Genomic DNA, 24,376 nt, shown 5'->3' with positions numbered 1-24,376 from the left:
ATTACTGACAATAATGACTGACAGAGGAGAAAAAATTGAACTGCTCTCAGTACATATAATCCTGTGTATTTCACAACTGTGAATTTAAGTCAGTCTTTATTAAGCAACATACACAGCATGTGTACAACTGAGAAATACGTCTTTATTGCTTTACTTCAGTATGTGCTCATATTACTGCCCAAAATGGGTCACATTCAATTACTTCTAGTGGATTGCAACTTCCCCAGCAATGTTTCTGTTCTTAACTAAGAATTACATTGGCTGGTTACCAGTATTAATAACTAGTGTATAAAAAATTACTCTTGCGCTATATCGTGATTTCTGAAAGAATCACACTTACTAGTCATCCTCTAATTGTTTCACCCACTTTTAATCTTGCAGATTAATGCAACAATGATGCAGTTCACTGATGCAGTTCACTGATGCAATGAGCAAAATGCAGTTCACTTCATGCACTTCAGTTGCTATGACCTGCAGTGCACAGTTTATATAGTGTAGCAGGTGACATAATTTACCATCAATAGGTAATAAATAAGTTCCAGTTTTTAGAGAATGAGAGCATCTCCTGACTTATGATTAGGTTTATTTGTATCAGTATTTTGGTCCAAAACACTAAGAAGAAACTGAAACTTGCCATAAAGGCAAGGTAAGAAATCTTTACGGATTAAGAACTTCAGTGGAGTATTTGAGATTCTGAGAGGGAAAGTGATCAAGTGGAGCCATACACTTGCCATCTGAGATGCATGGAAGCCAACTCAGCATGGTCACTAGGAAGGCAGGTTCTGGATCTACTTTGTACCAGGAGGAAGGCAACATCACAGTATATGAGGGGTAAAAGAAGGTTACAGCACAGACTGGTAAGAGAAAACCTTCCTTAACCCTTTAGATACCCTCTAAAATACCCTTATGGAACAGCAGTGCCTTGAGTATGGCAGATGAAGCTCATAATGAGGAAGAACCAGCCCAATTGGTCTTGCCAAAGTCAGAGAGACCAACCCCTCTCAGCAAAACCTGCATTAGGACCAGCATTGAGGAGGAACAGTGGCAAGTTACAGTCACTGGTGATTCCCTCCTGTGCTGAATGGAAGCACCCTTTTGCAGTCCAGATCCTCTTTTCAGGGAAGTTTGCTGCTTCCCTGGGACCCAAGTTCAGGACAACACCACAAGATGCAGAGCTTACTACAACTTTCAGAATACTATTCATTCCTGCTTTTCAGTCTGGGTTCAAATGATACTGCAACAAAAAGTCTGAGGTCATTCAAAGAAGATTTTGGGGACCTGGGAAGAATACTAAAAATTCAGCAGCACAGGTAATGCTTTCCTCAATCTTCCCAGTAATGGGAGTGTGTGTAAATTTGGAACAAACAAGCAAGCCTGAGGTATCAATTTCTGGCACCAGGACTGGTGCCTCTGCCAAAATTTTGGAGTTTTAAACCATGGAGGAGCCTTCAAGGGGCAAAGTATGCTGGAACCTGGTGGCTTCCACCTGTCTTGATGGCTCAGGAGCATATGTGAAAAGCTTATACACTGCACACACAGTATCAGGAAGCTTTTCTTTACTGAGAGGGTGATCAAATACTGGAAAAGACTTTCTAGAGTGGTAGCCAATCCCCCAAGTCTGTCAGTGTTCAAGAGGCATTTGGACACTGCCCTTAACAGCATACCTGAGCTTGCTCAACCCTGAATTGATCAGGCTGCTGGACAAGATCATCCTTGTAGGTCCCTTCCAACTGAAATAGTTATCCACTGTACCTTAAATCAAATACCTCTGATAGCAGGTATGTCATAGAGAGAAGCTGAATTGGGCATAACAGCACAGGTCAGAACGAACTAGTACAAGGTGCTTTAAATCATACACCTTCCAAACACAGGTGTGCCTCGTCTTACTTCATAACCATTACCATATAAAACTACCTGGAAAGAATCCTCCACATCAGTTTCCACTTTTGTCATTTACAAGTGGCAGCTGTAGGGCAGGAAAGTCAGGGCACTGAAGAGCCCACACCTTCCCAGGGAAACTGCTGAAGGCAGAAAAGTTGATTTAGGGTATACTAGAAATGCAGAAATCTTTGCAGACTTTGTTTAGGAAAGAAGCACTGCTTACTGGTGCAGGCTTATCTTTTAACACCAAAGATTTTTCAGTTTCCTAGGAATGATTAAGAGCAATGCAGAACAGCTGTGAAACCCATAAAGTAGTCCAGCTTATGTGTCTACAGTTAAGCATCAGAACCCATTTTGGCACCTAGGTTACTTAGCTTCAGTCAATGCTTTTGAATTTTTTTACTTTATTAATATTGTACCTGATATTTTTTGAAGAGTAATATAAGACAGAGAAAGAAAAAGAAAGAAAGAAAGAGAGAGAGAGGGAGAAAGAGATGGAGAGAAGGAAAGGGAAAGGCTTCCTATTACTACAAATGCAGTTACAAAATACACTGGTATCTGCAGGTTGCTGATAGCATCAGGTCTCCATGGTAGCTGATATAAAATCAACATACATAACCAGTGTCTTTTTTGTGCACCACTATGCCTTTCAACCTGTAGAAATTACAGCTGGCCTACTAACCATATGCAATAGTTTATTCCTATCTTCTATAGATGGTCTTCTATGTTAACTTTTTCAGACCTCTATGGAACTGTTCAGCAGAGGTGTGAAAGCTGTACTTTTGAATATAGTTCTTACAAGAGGCTGGCTTTTCTTGGTTGCTTTTGCTTCAGTGATGTTCTAGGCCTCTTTGTGTTAAAACTGCTGCAGCTCCTGTACAGTCACAGCCTTGCTAATCCGTGCTTTTTAAATCACCAGGACTGATGCAGCATGCCTGCCTTATATTGCTGCCAAATGCTATGTCACACCTAACACGTGAAGTTTCTTTTACCCTTACGGGATGCTGTGTAGCTCAGTCCCTGCCTTTTTTCTAGGGTGTTGGCTCTTCCCCTTGAAGCCTAGAAAACACTTCAAAGCAGGTGGCTGTGCCACCTAGATGCACATTCACCCCTCTCCTGCAAGGCTGGTTTTGCTCTCTTGTCTGATAGATACAAATTTTGATCCCTGCTTCTTGCTGTGCAGGGCTAAGAAGTAAATCCACCCTTGGTCTGTCATTTCCTGGCACTGGTGATCTTCCCAACTATTCAGGTATTTGCATCTAAAGTAAGCTGGGTGGTGATGGAATAAACCTGTAAGACCAGAAAATGTGAAAGATTCTCAGTAACTGATAATGTATCTTTAAATAGGACTTTTGCTAAATGTGCTTCTTTATCATGCTTGAAATTTTTGTATCACCTTTAAAATCAATTAGAGAACCGATAATATATATTTAAAAAATCAGGTTTGATTTTTTTTTTTTTTTGCTGTATGTTCCATTTGTTGCAGTCAGTGACTCAAGTAGGAAAAAACATTAACAAGGGTCTTGCCCAATACTATTCCATCACTTTCATATTTTGAAAATAAACATTGGCTTTGAGTCTTTAAAAAGTTTTCATCTTTTCCCTCTTCTCATCTTCTATGTGCACAAACCCTTCACTTCATTCCATTACCTTGTTTGCCAAAATTGACAGCTATGTGCTTTTACTTTCTAAAGCTCCTCTCTTTGTGTGCTTCTGTAAAAATTATAAATATAACTTAATACCCACAGAAACTGACAATTCTTACAGAAAGCTTAATTTATGAGGTTCAAATTTATTTAGAATAAGATACAGTCTAAAAATAGAGTATGTATGTAAACACCCTTTACATTCAAACAGCTTATGCTGAGAAGATTTTAAACTCAGACTACACAATAAGGAGTTAGTGCAGCATTTTTCTCAGCAGAGTTAGTTCATTAGTTACTCAAGATTTAGTTATTAATGGGGATTATTCTGAGTATTCTAGATTCCATATTTTTCTACCATTGCTTTTGCTTTAGAGATATAGGCATTCATGGCGTCCTCCCTTGACATACCTGCAAAGGAAAAGTAGCAGTCATTATCTTTCCTCATTTGTCATCCTATAAACATGATGAAATGATGTAAATGTAATGGGTGTAACACCTTTTTTCTGGTTCCACGCCTCCCATTTGGCTTTGCCTTTCAAATCTAGCATTCCTGGACATTCTGCCAAAACAAATGCACACTTCGATTATTGCACAGTTTTCCATAACATTTCCTTGATTTCATTAAGACATTGGAGTAAATGTGAAGTATACATAGGAATAGGAATACCAATATTGATATCTCCAACAGTAGCCTGTTTGTAGAATCCATATAGTTCCTTGAGTTCGTCATCAGTTGGTCTTGTTTTTAATTTTTTTACATCTTCTGCAGCACCATCAAAGTCAGCCTGAGGAAAGAAAAGAGTTTTCCTCTCAAGGGGTGTTTTTAAAACACTAAGTATAGCACATGCAATAGTATCATTAGATACTCTCCATTACTTAGGTTTAGAGGTAAACCTAGGCATTTTCCCATGAAAGAAGCTTAACAAAACCTTAAGATATTAGAGAGGGAACAAGGCATAATTAGCTGGCATGGTCACACTGCTATATGGTCACCCCAGCTGTAACCTTTGAATCCTTTTGGCCCTGACTGCATAGCTCTGGCTCGAGCAGCAGAGCTTAAACACCCTCTGAGGGGTGCTGCCCACCTGCCCCTCCACTGCTACCTCTCTGCTGACACTGCAGGAGGTGACCAACAGCTATCACAGATGTACCCCATGGAGATGAGCAGTGCTATTGCCAAGACACCACGTTCAACGCCCAACTCTCACAGTGGAACACAAGAGTGAAGTATAAATTTACTCCTTTCGTCATCACGTATTCACATCAAACCAAGGCTATAGCTGTTATTCTCTATATATACCACATCTCAGCCTAGAATTTAGCATAGAGTTTGGAGTCGTGTTTCATGCCCAGGATGCCTCAGAGTGCAAAATTTCATAGTGACCACAGACCCATCAAGTTGCTGCACTACTATTATGCAACAAAATGCTGTTAAATACAACAGATGCTGGTTTCAATAATTAATATATCTTTCGAGTTGAATCTGCATTTGCAGAAGCACAGTATTGCATGAAAGATGTGCTATTACACATGTATTTAATACATACAAAACCAGCCTACAACATTGTGTTAAAACTCCTTTAAGTTGTTCACATTAAAAGGAAATAGTTAAATATAGAAACATTTTATTAATTTCAATATACAAGAATTAAAACCTTTACATTTCAGCTCAAACAGGTTAATTACAAATCTTCAGAAATCTTGTCAGCTGGTAGAAAACATTTCATAAATAGAAAACATGTCAGCTGGACATATTTTCATGAGTTACACAGTAGTACATTCTGGTCCCTAAGGAATTCCTGGTACAATATCTTTCTAACAGTTACAAACAGGTATTTCATATAATTCAACTTCTTGTTTAAATACTGAATTTGCTGAACAACAAGTAAAGAATAGTACAAAGAAACACCCTCTAATTACTCTGGAAGCTTTGTTATTAGAATTTCATTGGACTTCACAAAGCTTACTCGTAACAGTCTTTCTTTGTAAGGGGAAAATTGCTAAGGGTCACAGGAAGTAAATAACTATCTGTCCTTTTAAAAGCAAAACCAGTGTGATGAATACACACACACTTGAGGCCAGCAAGTTGCCAACAGTGTGGGGAGAGAATTCTGGGTTTGGGGATGGAGATTTCTGCCCTGTGCCTTAGCCATAGCATGGGCACACTGGGGACAATAGAGACAATGCTATAAGCTGAACTCTACTCTCAACTCACAGTACTTGTGAGGCTGTTGATAAGACTTTTCAACTCACGATATACCTCAGTAGACAGGTAGCTTATGCCTCTGTAAAAAAAGAGCCATTCCCAGTTGTGCTTACCTTAGGTCAGAAGCAAGGACATCGCCTGTTCCTCTGGAGGAACTCACATGCTCCAAATTTGCATCCCACCTTACCCCAGCATCACTCCAGACGTGCCACGCTGCTGGCACAGTGTTTCAGACACTGCAGCATTAGGATACGAAGGAGTTTTGTACTCAGATACCAAAACTGTAGTCTAATTATGCAAAAAATACATGTTCTCATATGCACTAATGAGTATCTTTTGATCAATGTATAGCATTTATTATGGACAAATGCTCCACAAGGGGAAGCAATCAGCAATGCAACTAGGTTATACTTGAATTAAAAGTAGTATTTGACAGGATTTTGAATTATAGGTCTTTGACATCCTAAAAGCAAAGCACTAACACTCACAGTTTTCATACAGATGTTTAAAAGATGTATGTTTGCTTATGAAAGTAAAGACTTTCTTTCATAAGATTTATAGTAAAAAATTATTGAAATAAATACTGAGTTCTTAATCTAAACACCAACAATGTGACATTCTTTACTACAGCTATCACTGACTCCTGCATCACAGACATCTCTTAATATTATCCATGGGTGTACAAACAAAAGCAGCATTCATGCTTATTTAACAGTAAAGTTAAAAACATAACTGAATTGTCACAACTGATTAAGTTTAAATCACATGCTTCAAACTATTTTCTAGCCTAAACTTCACAGTAAGAATAAACAAGAAGCATTGTTAGACTTGAACAGACAAAAGAAACCATTAAGGTAATAACTTATCTTCATACACTTTTATTCTATTTGGATCTATAGGCAAGCATCACAAGACACTGTTTTAAAGATATGTAAATATATATCTTACACAATAATAAATATGCAGAAATTAAATTTAAATACTAAAATTTCTTTCTTCTTCTTCCTCTAGCCAATCATTGGGCACAGATTGTTGCTTAGGATTTGCTTACACAACATGCTTAGGAGCAGCCTATAAAAATATTATTCCTTTTAATCATGTGCTGATAAAATTACCTTAACTTCTAAAATTAAAAGCATAAATAAATGTACAGGCATACGCATAGACATACACATATTCACATGCATTAAAGATAAATGCATAAATCAGACCATTATCACAGACTCCCATTTTAAAATAAAAAAGCTTTAAAGGAGTCTTCATTTGCAGCAGAATATTGTACCAGTTTTGCAAAACTTCTAAATCTTTTACAATCTCCCTCATGAAAACATTATTTTACTCATTTTGTCCTCATTCCCAAAGAGCTTGATTCAATGCTTTTCTATGGATATGGATGGTAACTGTCAACCAAACCAATAGTGAATAGAAAACCTCTCTAAGGCAGAATGTGTAGGATACTGTAGTATTTCAACCACTGATTTTTATGTGCAAGTGTAACTGTATACTGCAAAGAAATGGCATTTCATACTGCACTCAGCTTTTTCTAATAGCAATTTATGGCTCATTGCTTAAACATTAGGCTAATAAATTTATTTTCTAGAAGAAATAAAAGGCAGAATAAAGAAAACTATAATTTCAGTGATCGCTCATTAAACAAAGGTAGTGTTACTTTTGGGATTTGGCAATTCTGACCCACTGAAGAAATAGGATTCTTCCTCTTAGCTGTAAAACACTACAATGAAACCTTTGTGCCATTCAACATAATTGCAGCTCAGAAGAAAACTGCTGAGCTACTGGCAATACACTCCCTGCATCTAGGTCAGAGCATTATGTTGCTCAGTCTTTGCAAAACACACACACTAGCCAAGATGAGCCAGACATTATAATGAGACCAGAATAAAAGAGCTCCCAAATCTTCAAGTGAAAGGAATAATAGAAAGCCTAATGAAGAAAAACAGCCTAATCCATCAGGGTATATGGGTAACACAAGGAAAGTATTCATACTAGGTTATAAAAGTATGAGGCTGAAAGCCAGCAATGTAGATAGCTGCCTCAAGAACCATAGAGAGAATGTTGAAGGAAGCTCTCCCTAACCTGAAGTCAAAAAGTGGAAGCCTTCCTACCAAAACACAAGCTCATCAAAAGGCACCACTCCAAAGATACACACACACCCTAAAAAAATACGCACAACTCTCTTAAAAATTACCCATGTGTCCCAAATATATATATTTCACTGTAGCACTGTCTCAGTGTTACATTTTTCCCTCCTCCTTTTACAGCTGCAGGTAACTAGCTAGATCCTAAAAAAATAAATACATGCCTACCCTTCAATGCAAAATGCAGTCCCAGCAAACTCAGATACACACGTAAAGAAAAACAATTCACACATGTTCTGAACTGGTAAGGTTCAAAAAAATTATATGACTTATGAATAGTTCAAAATAAGCAGCATGTCTCTCATTCTCCAGATGCAAAAAGTAATGCACCATTTAACCTCCAAAGGCTTAAGCAAACTTCCTGCTGCAAGGTAACCTTGATTTTGTAGGAATAATCCTCATGCTGAAGAAGTACTGCTGTCTCCGACACGGCATCTCACAGATGGGCAGTGCACCCCTCCCTCTCCTTGTGTCTCTGTCTCACCAGGTGCAGAATTGCTTACCTGGAGGGTCATGATGCTGCGAGGATGCCCAAGGAACAGCCTCACTCCTTCTCCGTCGAGGACGCGGCGCTTCTGCCTCTCGGCTCCCGTGGTGCGAGGCGGGGGGGGGGGGGCTGCCCCACGGAGCGAGCTGTGACCTCACGAGTGATCTCAGCAGCAATGCCACCCAGGAAAGGACACGTCGGGACCCGTGGGGCTATGAATGGCTATGAATGCTCGGGGAAGGGGCAGGGGGGCAGTAAGCACACAGTAGTTCATTCCGAAAGCGTGAGCTTGTTTCCATACCGCTGACAATTATTGCACCAGGCTAAGAGCGGAAATACAGCAAGTTTTCCAAGCTGTTTGTTTTTAAAAGGAATTTCTTGAATGATTTGATCTCCAGTCAGCCATTACTGCTGCTGCTCCCTCTGCCGCAGCTCCAGACCATGCCTGTGCCCTTACCCTGTCCTGCCTGAGACCTTGCATCCTACAGCTGCAACTCGGAAAAAACACGCTGCATCCTGGGGATACCACACACAAGCAATGACATGCACACAGTACCTTGAGAACGCGATTTTTAATCTGCTCTACTAAACACAGAATAAAATATTAAGGTAATTTATAAACTAGCCTACCATTAAAGGAAAACGAAATATCCCTGCTTATCTATTATATCAATTAATAATTTTATATTCACATCTCTGTGCACTTCTCATCATTTCTTGAGCACAGTCATGCTTCAGCTTTTTGCAATCCAACAGCTTCAATAAACCCACGTAAAAGGATTGTTTCCCCTCAAGTCCAGGTTAAATTAAGCCAGGACATAACAAGAAAACAAACCTAGTGAATTTCAGAAAATAAAAAGAGATTTTAAAGAATTTGAAAGCAACTCCATGAAACGCCATCTCTACCACCAGGACGCGATGATGCTCTCTTACTCCTGCTGGGGAAGCTCAGCCCCTGCCCGCAACAGCGGCCGCGCCCCACGGGGAGTGCAGAAACTGAACGTGTTTGTGGAGGTTTGTGAACGAGTGACGGCGGATTGTGGGAAACACTGAACACAACCAGCTCCTGACTGTCACCTCAGCGTTACCTACAGAGTACCATATAAGCACACAACACGCTACTTATTAAACAGCAGTGAGAGGCTCCTGTGGCTGTCTCTGTGCAGAACCTCTGTGTAGACTTGGCCGTGATTTCATCAGGACAAAGCAGATTCGATATCATCTACAAAGCTATTTACGGCAGCATCCAAAACGAGGAAACGCCCGCACTGGCCCTGCGGAGCGCCGGCTGCCGCTGTCCCCATCTCACGCTGTCCCCATCTCACGCTGTCCCCATCTCACGCTGTCCCCATCTCACGCTGTCCCCATCTCACGCTGTCCCCATCTCACGCTGTCCCCATCTCACGCTGTCCCCACCCGCCTCTAGCGCTGCCCATGCGCAGTCTGCATGGCGCCGCTCCCCAGCACGCTGCAGACCTCAGGTCCGGAGCGGGCAGGCGGCGGCCTCCAGTTTCCCGTGCGGCTTCGCACCCCCTCTGCCCGCCGCGTCGCCCCGGTCAGGACCCGGCTGTGGGTGACTCAGCTCTGCGCCCACCGCCGCCACCACCCGCCCATTTCTCGTCCCTCCTCACTACGCGCCCCTCCCCTTCGGTACTCCGACGCGGCGCTACGGACGCAGCCCCAGGGCGGGCCGAGGCGCGGGTCGGGAGGCGCTGAGGGGCGGAGCGGGGCATCGGCACCGAGCTGCTGCGGCCGACGGCGTGGGAGTGGGGCGGCCGGCGGAGGCCGCGGCCTAGGTAAGGGTCTCTCGGAGCCGGAGGGAGTGGGGCGGTTGCTGTCTGGGCCTTGCTGCGGCGCGGCGGTGTGGCTGGGCCGGCTGTCCGGCTCCTGCGGCGGCGGCAGTGTGGGCCCGGCCCGGCCCGGCCTGCAGCCGCTCGGCGAGCGCGCAGGTGCCCGACGGCCGCTGCGGACCAGGCCTTGAGGTGCCGGGTGGGAGGGGGCTGCGGGAGCCCCCCGCCTCCGGGATACTGCGGGGCGTTTGTGGCGAGTTCTGCTTGGAGCCTCTCTCTGCCACCCGGAGCTGGCTGGAGGCGCTCACGGAGCGGTGTGGAACCGAGCATGGGCGGCGAGTCCCCATTTGTTCTTTCTGCGGGAAGCGAGGGCAGGTGGAGGGATCCGAGTGTCTGGGCTTTCGGTCTTGATGCCTGATTTCCTATCCCTGTATGCTTGTTTTCCTCAGCGGTGCCCCTTCTAAAAAGAAAAATGTCATCTTTCAGCAATGAAATCTCTCATGTTTTGCGCCTTTCTCAGTGCTTGTATTTTGCGGTAACTATTGAGTTTTGCTGTTCTCTGAAAACTTTCGTGTTTCTGACTCTTACTCTGATGACTGCCTTGCTGTTCACACTGCGTTAATACAACTCCGTTTGAGGCACTTCTCCTACTGGATACAAGTTTGAGAAAAAAATCTCTCCAGACAGATGTTGCTTTATGGCAGTGCATGCTGCTGGGGGAGTTTCAGTGCAGATGGGATTTGTCGGTTTTCTGTGTCAAGATTGTTTACTACCAGTAGTACATAGAGAACTGGTAAGATGAGCAAAGTGGTATTTTGTGAGTATCTATAAAGGCCATTCAGGAGATGTATGCAAATCTGATGTTTATACATACATAAAGGGTGAGTGATGGGAGGACAGAGCCAGGCTCTTTTGGACTGCATGGTCTTTCAAGGCCCCTTCCAATCCCTGACATTCTGTGATTTCTGTACATCTACTTGGCTAAGCAGGAAACCTAGGAAAGAGTCATGTCACAGTTCTCCTAATTTGAAACCTGATCTGCTCGTAATGCTGTAAGCTTGGCTTTGCAACAGTGAAGATAGAACTAGTTTAGCACTACTGTGAATAGTAACCCAAGTATGAGGTCTTCTGAGCGACCAGGGCCTGTAACTGGCCTACCTGGATGGTCTGTTACTCTGGACTACATCAGTCAGAGGTAGAATAGTTATCCTTTCCCTGCTCTGTTTTGTGTTTCTCATGCCTTGTGAGGAAGGTGATAGTTGCCAGTATCACTTTGAATGTTATGGTTTTTTTCTGCATTCCCAAGATAAGCTTCTGTTAATGATGTCCACAGCAAACAGGACAGCATTTGAACTAATGTTTCCCTCTCTCTTCCCTTCACAGCTAGGGTGGCAAAACACAAAGGAACCTCAGGATGTCTGTAATTCAGAAAGGGACAGCCACGCTTCGTAAAGCGAAGAAAATCACCGTAAAAACGTGTCTAGATAACCCCTTTGGTTTTCAGTGGAAAACCATCGATGGAGAAGATATGCATTTCATCCTGCAGACTTTAGAAGAAAGGATTAAGAATATTGGACTTAAAAAGATTGAGACTCAAAGAAGGAAAAAACGTTCCCTTACAAAAAACCAAACAGAAAGTGTGTGTGATGCTAGCACCAATGAGCTCCCTACAGAAGAAACAGAAGGCCATCAACAAAAACCAGGATGGACTGACATAAGTATCAGAAGACAGCTTGCTATTGGTGTTAACGAAGTTACAAAAGCCTTGGAAAAAAACGAACTACTTCTCTTGCTGGTGTGCAAGTCTGCAAAACCTCCCATGATCACATCACATCTTATTCAGCTGAGTGCAAGTCGAGCCACACCAGCAGGGCAAGTTCCCCGTCTCAGTGAAACAGTTGCACCACTTCTTGGCTTAACATCTATTTTAGCATTAGGCTTTAGAAAGCAGTCTGATAAATTTACTGAAGCAATAGAAGCCATAATTCCAAAGATACCAGCTTTGGAAGTGCCGTGGTTTCAGTACAGAACCGAGGACTTGGTGGCTCATGCAGAAACAGATTGTTCAGAAAGCGAGGAAGATGAGCAGCTTGCAGAGGCACCGGGGGATGAGCTCACAAGCCAGAAGCGGAAGCGTATGGAAAGCAATCAGCTCGATCTCTCACATGTAATTCTGCAGCCTTTGAAAATCAAGAAACTTGTTCCAAATCCAAATAAGATCAAGAAGCCACCTCGCAAAAAGAAGAAAGCTTTCTCAGCATAACTGATTCAGTTTGATTATTCATATTAAACTGTTGTGGTTTTTTTTTTTAGTGCAGTATAGAGTACAGCTCTAGCTGAACTATCTGTAAGGCTTTACAATGTAAAGCACTTGTATTCAAGGTGAATTTTGTGTTGCATTCAGTCAAGGTACTTTCTGCTTCAATAAAGAATATTCCTCAAACTTGGGTGCAAGTCTTTACCTAGGGCTAAATATTTCAGGTGCAGTTGGAGATCACAGAATTAAAATTGGTAATGAATAAGCCAAAGTAACTGAAGACATAAGTACATCTTTGGAATTAATGCAAAATATTAAACAAACTTCGTATTTTTATACAGATGAACACATTTCAAGCAAAACAGATTTAAGTATAATTACTCAAACAAATCAATACCAAAAGTGAAAGTTTATTAAAACAAAGGTCCATGCCAGTATAATTCTTTTAAAGCTGGTTCAATGCTTTGTTCAAGTAAACAGCCATAACAGCACAGGCAGACTTCCCTTTTGAACTTCCATAGTTTGCTCTGAAACTTGTTTTGGTCAAGAACATATGCAGAGTTGAGTCCCATCTAATACCTGGTGTCTGATAAGCTGAAGGAAAAACTTAGTTTTCAAATAGAGAACAAAACCAAACTATTACTGCTGCATTTTGGAAAAAGATTTTCCTATATGCAAACTATCAACACACATTCCATGAGAAAATGTAAACCAACCTAAATTCAACTTGGTTTCTAAATGGACTCTAAAATTATTTCCCAGGAAATTGAGGTAAACTACATACTGCTGCATGTAAAGTAGATGACAGCTCTAACTGCTACAAGACTGAAAACATGCCACATAACTTTTGACTTTCCTTTAGTTGTACTGAGAACGACCAACATTTTCCTAGCAAGACAGCTGTCCTGTCAGAAGGAAAGGGAATAGTGCTGAAATTCCATCAACAGCCTAGGAATTGGCACTAAGCAAAAGTCAGAATGGTACTGTGAAGAAAGCATAAAATACCTTAACTGAGTTACTTTGTTGCTCATTAAAGCTGGAATTTACATGTTGTAGTGTTCAGAGATTTGCTAATCCAGACTTTCAGTGCCCTCAGGTAGCTCATCTGTGTTTTGTATTTACTTAGAAATTACTTGACTTCACAATATCAGCTATGATGGGAGATGAGCAATGATTATGTAGTCATGATGCTCCCTGAAGTTTAAACAAAACTAAGACATTTAATGCCAAGAAATGGCTGAGGATGGCACATGGAGGGTTTTTTTGGCTCGCCTCGTAGTCCTTCATACAAATCCTACGTTTTGGCTTTTTGCATGCATTGAACTTGGAAGGCATGCTAGCACTAGAGTATTTAATTCCCATGCTGACTAACTGTAACATCTAAGCCTTTAAACAGAACATGAGGATTAACTTTGGTAAGGAACATCAGTGCAGCAGTTCTCTTTCCAGCACTTTGCTGCCTGCCCACAGTCTATATTTTGCTTCAGGGATTTGTGTCCCCTTTGCAGGTAGATGTTACTCTGGTAAAGAAATTACAGATGTTTTAAAAGACTGGTGGGAAAGGAGATAGAATGAGCCTTAGGTTTGCTAAGCTTCACAAAACCATCTATTGGGTTTTGAGGAGTCTTGCCTGGTAGCGGTTCACAGCAGGCCTAATACAGAAGAGCCTCTCCTACCTGCTGAGGAAACAAGAGTGAGTTGCCAGAGTTTCCACCTCCTGTGTAATTGTATTTATTACATAGGTGCAGTCTGGGACACCTTAAAGATTTGCATCCCCTTGATACTGTGACAATTCAGCAAAACACTGGGAAGTGAAGAGCATGGCTAACCAGATCTGAGCACTGGAAGGAGAGTTGTCCATGTTGAATTACACAGGTTTATGAACAGAACTCTCCATGCGCTGCCCCAATACTCAGGCTCAGAAGCTTGCTTCCCTCATGCCCTCTGGCCCAGTGTATATTTTTTCTGTCAGCTACAGCACTACACAGCTCCTACAGGAGCACAGCTCTCCCTTCAACATGCACTGGGAGGCAGGAGGTCATCTAGTCCAACCCCACTGCCAGATCAGGGCTGCCTAGAGCACATTACACAGGACTGCATCCAGGCAGCTTTTGAATGTCAGGTTTTTGAATATCAGAGAAGGAGACTCCACAACCTGAACTAAATTGTACAGTTCTCCCAGAAGAGAGAACAAGAGTGGCCACACTCCTTCACATGCAGTTTCTCCAAGATAAGGGCAGAAAGCCCATCTGCAGAAAACCTAGGTTCACATCTGTCTTCTACCTAGACATATTTTATCCCATCATGGCCCCAGTCCTTTTCCAGACAAAGTTCTTTGAAATAAGAAGGGAGGAGAAAAGAAAATGTCTGCCTACTATTCTTCCAACTAATTTTTTTTTGGGGGGGGGAAGGCAGAGAACATGAGCACATCTTTCACCTGCATTCAGGACTACCCATCCAAATTAGGAGCTGAGCCATGATAATTTCTTTGCAAGAAATTACCTCATCTCTGAGAAAAGAGCTGTGCTTCAGCTGTCCCACCTCACATTAGGCACCAGCTGAGTGAGGGCTGCCAAGGCTCTGCCTTTGGAGTCTATGCAGAACACACAGAGTGCGTTGGTGAACATTCTCCTCATCCCAGCAGGCTCCAATGTGAACGCCCAGCAAAGAGGACACCTTCCCTCCTGTTGGAAATTAAAAATTTGGTGTCTTTCATGGATTAAATCCTTCTTGTTATTTCAGTTATCACTGCCACTGATTACATTTTCAGGCACTTAATTCTGCTCAAGCCTCATGCAGGGAGCCCAAACTCCCTCTGCACCATCTGTTATGACTGCTACTAGCAGACGGGTATCAGAGTGGCCGAAGTTGTAAAGCTCAACTGCACCATTACAGGTCTGAAATGTCCTTTTGAAGCCCTTTTAAATTTATGAGGTTCTGGACTAGTCAGACAAACCATGTCCAATCCCTTCCTTCATTTAAGGGGGTCAAATGCTTTAATCACATAGCTAAAACACAATAAAGACAAGTATTTATCACCTTGCTAGGGCAGAATCCTCCCACCACAATTCAACAAGAACCAACCCACAAACCATTCACCCACTGGAAAAGGAGTGGTAGGAAAGAAAAACCCCATTGCTATAAGGACGTGGATAGAGCTAAGAGGTATGAAGAACAGAGCAATGCATCTTCATCTGAATTGATGCTTCCAGGTACAGAATTCAACTTTCAGCAAAATCTGCTGTCAGAATTACAGGCATGTTTAAAAAGGAAAGTATAGATATTTGCATGAGATATTCAAGTCACATTCGAAAGATGCTCACAGCACAGAGGCTTCATGACCACAATTTGGCACTGTCAGCTAGAACAGTTTCCTACTGCAGATTTTCTTGGTGCTCACGTTACTGCAGCATCCATGAGCTGAAAGAACTGCTATCACATCTAGCAATGACATTACACTGGAATGCATGTAAAGTGCTTCAAAAAGCTGTTATGGTTGCTGAGCATCCATGAGGGAATTATGACGGCTCCCCCCAAAAACACAGACCCACCCTCCTACATTTCATGAAGCGCAATACAGAGACTTCCAAGGACAGAGGGTAGACCATTTCTCTTCTGCTTACCAGCCACATGTATAGCAAAACTTCTTGTTCCAAAGTCAGGATAAAAACACCACCAGGAACAATTTATGAATACGTATTTACACAAGATACTTTTCATTAGAATTACAGACTTCATAGGAAATCAAAGTAGACAAAGGAATATGTGCAATTTCGCAGAAGCGTTGAAAACATTCAAACTATAAATATCCTGATAGCACTACTAAAATTCTTAGTTTTACACACAGGCTGATGTTGTTCTACTGAGGAAAAACTAAGGTTTTGTGCCACAACTGTAAATTAAGTACAGTAATGTATTATCATTCCAGGAACATAGGTAACACCTGCACTGAACAGTGCGATACTGTTAAATCAATCCACTGATCTATTGAAGATCAAAGTACAAATCTGTATTTTTATTGATTTGGCAGCGTTGCGTATGGAGAAACAAATGCACCAGTTAAACCAGTACATTGTCATACTGCTCCAGTTACAAAAACATCCAGGACTTTCATAGAGCTACAAACGCATTGTACTTCATGGTTTTCCCCCAAGTGATGATATCCATGTGAAGTAAATATGCAAAGATACTCAAGTTTGTATCCTTCATTCTGTTACACTGACAAACACACACCATCACTTAATAAATAGAAATGCAGCAGTTCTTCCACATCATAGCAAATATTTCTGTACCCTAATCCACCACTGAAGTTCAGTTTGTACAAAACAGTCTTTTCTACAGAGTGGAAAAAAAATACCTTCCTCTCCTCAAGGTGCAAGCTAAGCTTTAAAACTTAAATGAATGTGCTTTTATTCTTCTCATGGACAATAAAAGAGTTTCATGGACCTTCTGATCTATCTGAAAATGCATAAATTTGGTCACATATGGATTTCTTCGTTGTTCAGGTTTAATGGACTCAGTATCACTGATGTTGTGCTTTTACTCCTCTTGAATAACACCATTCCAAGAGTTATGGAGATCAAATTATGATTCAAATGATGACCACAGAGTTCTAGAAACATAAGCATCCTCATTGTAATACAAGACCAACCTAAAGAAAGGAAAAACACAGTATTTTAGTTGAAATATGAAAATAAATCTAATAATCATTAGTTTTCTGCACCTCTATTACAGATCTTAAATATTAAAAAATAATTTTAAAACTTCTGGTCATTTTGGCCAGATTAATCTAAGATTACATCTAACAGAATGTAGAAGCTCTTTTTTTCTCCCTTACCTTTTCAGATTCCATGCCAGGACACCTCCAGTTGTACAAATAATACTGCAGATTTCCATCTCCAATCCCAAACTTGAGTTTTTCCAGGAATGTTTTGTTTTCCATTAAGTCTAGTGCATTGAACACATCAAATCCTTTCTGGCAATAGCAAAACATTTTTAAAATTTTATTTTTAAAAGTATACACAGTGGCATACAATAACCAAGAGACCAGTCTAAATTGGTGGCAGAGAAAGACTAGGAATGAATATTGCCTTTTAATTAGGTACACACAAAGAAGTTTAAAAAAAAAAAAAAAAAAAAAAAAAAAAGTGAAGTAAAAGGCACAACTTTGCTTGAAGGTAATCTCCAAAAGTGTAGGGATTTTAAAGCCACTTTCAGTGCTAAACATCTAAAGAATCCCTACAGCATTATCCATTATATTATTCTTATAGATGTGCATATTTTTACAGCCACACACAATGCTTTGACACATAAAGCCTATTCCAGCTAAAGCTGTATAAATACAGCTTATGGTATTTTTCAGCAATTTATTAATCTGTTAATGATAAACATAATATTTTGCAATTTGGTCCTTTTCTGAAATGCTATTGTATTTACCACTCCAGTTTTTCATACATTATTCTCCCTCCTCTACTCAAGCACCCTCTTACCAACTCCTCTTTTCACCAACTTCACCAGCCACCCAAATTCACCACTGAAAGAGCTATTTTGCTCTCAGAACAGTCACATAGCTGAATTAGTCTCAGGGTTTTGTGCAGCAACATAAACATGCTAAAATCCCAACTCACTGTGAACTCTTATTAAGCAAGAAAAGGAAAGCAATGTCATTTTAGCCATTGCAGTGACAATCATCATGTATGAATAGCTGCATTTGCTTAGCAGTCTGGATATAAAAGTCCATTTATTTGCAATTAGCCACAATGGAGTCTGCCTTAAGATCCTGGAGCCTTTAACAGCACAAGGCAGTGTGGCAGCAGGTGTTTCCATATGCCAAGATAAAAATAAGCCGCAAAACAATTCATGCTCAGTACTTAAGCACCAGAAGATGGTAAGGAACGTTCTTTACTCAGCATAAAAACTAGGTTTATTGTTTTTCTTTCAAAGCACCCCCCCATATTAGGAAAAAGAAGCTGAAGAAAAGAGCATTTTAAGCTCCCCATTAGTCTAGGTATTTTAAAAAGAAAGCTGAACATGAGCCAGCAGTGTGCCCAGGTGGCCAAGAAGGCCAATGGCATCCTGGCCTGTATCAGGAACAGCATGGCCAGCAGGTCTAAGGAAGTGATTCTGCCCCTGTACTCAGCGCTGGTGAGGCCACACCTCGAGTACTGTGTCCAGTTCTGGGCCCCTCAGTTCAGGAAGGAGATTGAGATCCTGGAGCGGGTCCAAAGGAGGGCAACCAGGCTGGTGAAGGGACTCGAGCACAGATCCTATGAGGAGAGGCTGAGGGAGCTGGGGCTGTTCAGCCTGGAGAAGAGGAGGCTCAGAGGAGACCTCATCACTCTCTACAGCTACCTGAAAGGAGGTTGGAGCCGCGGGGGGGTTGGTCTCTTTTCCCAGGCAACTCTCAGCAAGACAAGAGGGCACTGTCTCAAGTTGTGCCGGGGGAGGTTTAGGTTAGATATTAGAAAGAATTTCTTTACAGAGAGGGTGATCAGGCATTGGAATGGGCTGCCCAGGGAAGTAGTGGATTCTCCATCCCTGGAGATATTTAAAAAGAGACTGGATGTGGCACTCAGTGCCATGGTCTGGTAACTGCAGCGGTAGTGGATCAAGGGTTGGACTTGATGATCTCTGAGGTCGCTTCCAACCCAGCCAATTCTATGATTCTATGAAAGTCACAGAGCACAGACAGTAAGTTTAGGAGGTAGTGGGGAACCTTTACACACAGATCACTGTGTGTGCAGATGAAGCTGTGTTAAGTTAAATGTGCTGTGAAAACCACAACAAAACAAGACAATTAAGGTGGCAAGGATTTGGCACCTCATCTAAATAAATAAATTTTTAAATATTCTAACTTACAGTAGCAAATTTCTAAAGGGGAAAAGAGACACACTGCAGAAATTCATTATTGTGACTGTACCTACAATTAAGCGCTTAAAATTAAAATAAATTATCAGTAGTTTTAAATCCATATCTAAACACCAGCAGATTAGGTTCAAGTTAATGTCTTCTGAAAGGTATAAAAATATTCCTGTTCAAAGATAACTGCTCCATAGCTCTGCCAGAGCAGAGCAGACTCAGAAGCAAACTTCATCCAGAGTGCTGGGATGAGCATCACCTGCACAGCTCCATACCACAGCCTAAACTGCAACTGGCGTTTGCACTGCACTCCCAACCCCATGAAACTCTGGTGATTAAGGGCTGGGTGTTAGCTTTTCATCAGGTATCACTAAACTTCTGTAATTCTTATGTTTAAAAACTTCATTTATAGTCTCTTCCCTTCCATTCAACTGAACTGCCTAACAGAATTCCATGTGTGAAGGTGTGTGTTTAAGCTACACTAGGACATCATCTACAAAGCTTTACAAGCAGCAATTGGTATAAAGACAAAATGATAAAGTCTGCATGAATAAACTTTTACATTTTGTAGAGATAAAGTATTTTTAACAAACAAAATTTATGTAATAGAACTTATTAACTCATTTCCAAGGGAAGCTATTTTAGTTATATTTTCCATTCTTCTGGTACTTAGTGAATATGGTCATCACTATGCTCTTGGATGTTCACAAATTTCAGGCTAATTGCAAACACTTCATGCACTTGTCACTGCCCAGATCACTCAAAGCAAAAAGGAAAAAGAAGCCTAATGTTGTATATTTTAAAATATATATAGTATTATGTTTCATCAACTTCACTTTTGTGCTGCAGATAGTAAAATAAAACAGAATGCAATGGTATGGATAAATTGCTATGAGTTCTTACCTTGCCACCACTGCTAAGAACACTTCTGTGAAAGAAGCAGAAAACCAAACCAACAAACCCACAACTTACCAATTTGGCTATAATGAGTGCATCATTCATTAAGTCCAAGAGGGGAGTCTCTGTATGAATATTGTAAAAGGAATAGGCAGCTTTGAGGCTTTTATGAACAGGATGGTGCATCACTGTTGAAGGTAATGTGTAGAAACTCAGAAAGTCTGTTAAAATACCATTTGAGCCCTACAAAAAAAAAAAAAGTCAGTAAGTATTTGCTCAGTTATTGGTTAGGCCAATGTGGCAGTTCTACAGAAAGTAAGTAATAAATGGCAGCAGTTTTGCACACCTCATTATGGTATAACAGGTAATCTTGGCTAAGATTTAAAGAAACTGAATCCAGGGATGTTTCTACACAAAGTAAGACTGAAGCCTGAAATGGTGACTTCAGAAAAGAAAACAAACATTTAGATTTCTCTAGTCTATTACACTAATAACATTTTGACAACCAATTGTCAAAGCCTTTCAGTTTGTTTCCCAAGTCTAGCCTGCTATAAACAAAACTCTAGTGATCATTAATCAAACATAATTCATTTCCCAAACAAAAGTGTTAAATCACAATGAAATTCTAGTAAGATCAGTAGCCAGCAAAAAAGGTACTCATACAAAAACTTAAAGTATAATAAACAAACTTTCTTCATGTTTCATGCACCTAATGAAGTTACACCATCTTCAAGAGTGTAGATTAGAAGGAAATGGGAAATATTACATGGGTTATGACTGACATGCTGAGCACAAAAAAACCCAAAGCAAACTACCCAGATTTTCACTTCTGTTACAATTGGATCTCCTAGTATCTCCAAGAAGGTAAAGAAAACACACAAATACTGTTCTTGCTTCTTTGCTTCATTTTTTGAATGACTGACACCCACTATTCTGAGATCAATAAAGGACCACATGGATCCTTAAATTGACAGCATTTCCATAGTAAAAAGTTAAGAGTTGAACACACAACAAGCAAAGAAGCTTCTTTCTTAAAGCAAGTACAGATTCTGTAGTGGAAATAAACTAACAACAAATACAATAAAATTAAGTAAAAATGATGAAAACATTAAAGAAATATATGGAGTTTAAGTTTTTTAGCTCTGCACATTACAAAGATAACTTAAAACCTGACACTAACTGCTTCAGGTCACACATGGCTTCAAAAGCTTTTGATCACTTACAAATCTACATTTTGTATGGTGAAGAAATTAGCTCAAGAGACAGTGTAAAACAAGCAAGTGAACACTGCACTCTTCAGTTAAAATGAAGTGGCACACCCATGCTGATTCTAGTTCTTGTGGAATCTTCTATAGGCTTCCACTCCCTAGCAAAGCAAAAAAAAACAAACAAACAACCCAGGCAGTGGGTGTTTCCCTTGGAGTAGAGCAAAAGGAGAAAAGGACAATAAATTACTCAGAGGCAGAGTCCAGTGAGCACTAGACCCACTACCAAGTAGAAAGCTAAGCTTGTACAAAGCAGTAAGTTTCTGAATCCATCTGAAATTCCTTCACAAATTCAGGCTGCAGTGTGGGAACACTGAGCTTCACCACCTGCAGTTTCTGTAAGAAGCTGGCAGGTTTAAGCATGTTAGTGTTGATAATTTTCAAACAACAGTATCACTTTTAACGAAGTGATACACTATCTAAATGTGATGTCTACAATTGCTTGATCATGGACTCAAAGGGAAGAGTGTATCTTCCTCTCTGAGCAGCTATTATAGAAGCTATTCCAATCATGCCTGGGAAATTTCAAACCCAAATGATAACCTACTCCTTCCTGCACTGTTTACTGTCACCAGCAGGATGGAGGGTGGGGGTGGCAGGGCAGGGAGGGAAGAGTAGGTGGTAGGAATGAATTATGATCTCCATCTTATTAGTGGACAAAGATTATAATTTTCAAGATAATTCAACTCTGAGCTGACAGCAACTTGTGACAGCATCAAGGGATGTTAACTTTCACGTCTCTATTTTAAATATACTCATACACACACATACACACATACAAATTTGTACACATATACAAGCACACACTTGTGCTGGAAAAACTATTTTACTGAAGCAGATCATCAAAAAACATAATTCCCCCAGAAGATGCCCCTAAAACTCATTTAAAAACTAAGAATTTTGAACTGCTGCATGGCAGAAACTTAAGATACCTGAAAGAATGATACTGTAACCAAACCAAATCCTTGTATTAGTCATTGTACCATTTTTTTCTTTTTTCTAGAAAAGAAAATGTGCAGACCACTGCTTTTCATATTATATCTATATGGGAAAAAAATAAAAGGGAGGAATGCAGGTGGAAAGATCATTTTTCAAATACATAAGGTTCTTTACTTTAATATGTCCAAGATAGTGATATTTTGAGATTTCAAAATTCATCTTTAAAATACACTGTCATAAGAGCACTGCAGTTTATCACAACCAAACATTTTCCCATTAACAGAGTGAAATACCAAGAACAAGGCTTGAATCATGATATCAGATTCCATCTGCAGCACACATTTTTTATACTGTCTGCATTTCCAAAACTTGATGCTGATATGAACTTTAAGTGGCATTCACATATACATTCATTAAATAACTGGGGTATGTTTTACCTCTACTACGTAAGTATCTATAATATGATCCCGAGGCAGGAACCAGTGGGCTACCTCTGCTTCATCCATCACAGGAGCAAGATTAAACTGTTTCAAGTAAGTGTTGATTAATTCTTGTACTGCATTAGTATCTTTTTGTTCCATTGGTCTCAAACCTGAAGTCTTCGTGGCCTTATTTTAACAAAAGAAAAATAAATGTTAAGATGCTGAAAGGAAAACTACATACACAGCAAAGGCTGAAAGTAGGTTACAGAATCACCCCACTCGGTATAATGCATTCCTCATCAGCCTACTTTATCCCAGCCACTTAATTCATTATGCTACTTTACAAATGGCTTTCAATCAGAATCCTATTTTCTAATTACTGAGACAGTCTGAGGCACTTCAATCTTTATATTTCATTATTGAAACAACTTGGTTTCTCCAGAGAAAGAGATACTCTAGCCAACAGCCTACACTTCACAGATGTTTTCTTTTTTTTTAGGTCAGTCTATTTCTTATCTTCTTCTAAGCTACCTACATCCCAGACACAGAAACAAAATATAAAGCCACATGCATTTCACAAGTTAATCTGAAGATAAGAACACTTGAGGTTCAAGCTTTGTTTTTAAAAGTCAAGCAATAAACAAAAGTCAGCTGATAATGTTTAAATTACTCAACAACAAAAAATCCATCTATTCTTAACACAAACTTCCTTGCTAACACAACTTTCTATACAGGCACAACTGCTGTTCTGTTAACAAGAAAGCTTCTCATGACTTACAGCTGCCTGAAATGAATAAAAACCTACAGTATTCTAATAAAGTTATTTATTTGACTTTAAACATGAAAAGAGGAAAAAAAAAGCTTTTCAATACTATGCAGTTAATGTTTAAACAAGCAAAGGTGATTAAATTTTTCTCCCCAGCTCTTGTTAACTTTCCTGAATATTTCCTTTTAGTGAGGCTATGGCTTATTGTTTTCAGAGGTCGTTCATCCTGCTTCATCTGTCTGAGCTACATACTTGGGCACATATCAAATTAATCATAGCAAAATCAATTACAAGAGCAGCCAGGTAGAGACTTGATTACTGGAAGCCTGAAATTAGTGTAGCTGATTATGGCCTGCTCAAAAGGCATTATTCTGGGGGAGGTTATTTATTGACATACTCTGGGAATCAGCAGCCAGATAAAGTCAAGGCATGTTTTGCCACAGCTCTGGTCTGTTTATTACATTTTATTCTTCCCGCTTTTCCTGAGCAGCCTGGGACCATGGTTTGTTTCCACAACAATGTGTCATCTGGATTTTTAAATTCCCTGAATTCATAAATTCATAAGGGTATTCACTTGACTCTAGTCCTTAATTCTAAACACAGAAAAAATTTACCTCTTTCAGGAAATTCCTTGCTCATGAGATTAAACGCCAACTTTTGTTTGCTTGTTGGAGGTTTTTGGGGGTTTTTGTATCTGTAGGTGCTTGCACAAACACAGACTTCAGTGAGGGTGATGTTTATTAATTACAGTATTTATTATTTCTGCAAATTTATTATTTCTTTTTAATTCAGACTGTTTGAGTGAC

General features: G+C 40.3%; 3 protein-coding genes across 7 annotated transcripts in view; 1 reads left to right on the top strand and 2 right to left on the bottom strand.

Moving 5' to 3' along the window:
* Positions 1–3,653: 3,653 nt before the first annotated feature.
* ACBD7 (acyl-CoA binding domain containing 7) lies at positions 3,654–8,495 on the bottom strand. The gene is made up of 4 exons (XM_008494124.2): positions 8,393–8,495; positions 4,195–4,312; positions 4,024–4,086; positions 3,654–3,935 (listed from the first exon to the last, which is right to left on the bottom strand). Exons 1-4 carry the CDS (start codon positions 8,402–8,404, stop codon positions 3,862–3,864), a joined length of 267 nt encoding a protein of 88 aa, XP_008492346.1. The 5' UTR covers positions 8,405–8,495; the 3' UTR covers positions 3,654–3,861.
* A 1,569-nt stretch (positions 8,496–10,064) lies between these two features.
* RPP38 (ribonuclease P/MRP subunit p38) lies at positions 10,065–12,604 on the top strand. 2 transcript variants are annotated; one of them, XM_030445352.1, is made up of 2 exons: positions 10,065–10,172; positions 11,550–12,604. In XM_030445352.1, the coding sequence occupies exon 2, from the start codon at positions 11,581–11,583 to the stop codon at positions 12,427–12,429; it is 849 nt and encodes a 282-aa protein (XP_030301212.1). In that variant the 5' UTR covers positions 10,065–10,172; positions 11,550–11,580; the 3' UTR covers positions 12,430–12,604. The 2 variants fall into 2 exon arrangements, with proteins under 2 accessions (XP_030301212.1, XP_030301213.1); XM_030445353.1 differs by lacking the exon at positions 10,065–10,172 and adding an exon at positions 10,292–10,358 and having other exon boundaries at positions 11,550–12,580.
* A 209-nt stretch (positions 12,605–12,813) lies between these two features.
* NMT2 (N-myristoyltransferase 2) overlaps positions 12,814–24,376 on the bottom strand; it is a 33,957-nt gene continuing 22,394 nt past the window's right edge. For all 4 annotated transcript variants that reach the window (XM_008494122.2, XM_030445622.1, XM_030445621.1 and 1 more), the window contains 4 exons: positions 22,820–22,990; positions 20,254–20,421; positions 17,261–17,398; positions 12,814–17,074 (listed from right to left, as the gene is read on the bottom strand). In XM_008494122.2, coding sequence (XP_008492344.2) covers positions 17,054–17,074; positions 17,261–17,398; positions 20,254–20,421; positions 22,820–22,990 — 498 coding nt within the window. In that variant the 3' untranslated portion in view covers positions 12,814–17,053. The remainder of the gene's footprint in view (positions 17,075–17,260; positions 17,399–20,253; positions 20,422–22,819; positions 22,991–24,376) is intronic.

The sequence above is a fragment of the Calypte anna genome, chromosome 2 (genome assembly GCF_003957555.1).
Source record: "Calypte anna isolate BGI_N300 chromosome 2, bCalAnn1_v1.p, whole genome shotgun sequence".
Taxonomy (NCBI): Eukaryota; Metazoa; Chordata; class Aves; order Apodiformes; family Trochilidae; genus Calypte; species Calypte anna.
This window is presented reverse-complemented; position numbering and strand designations above follow the sequence as displayed.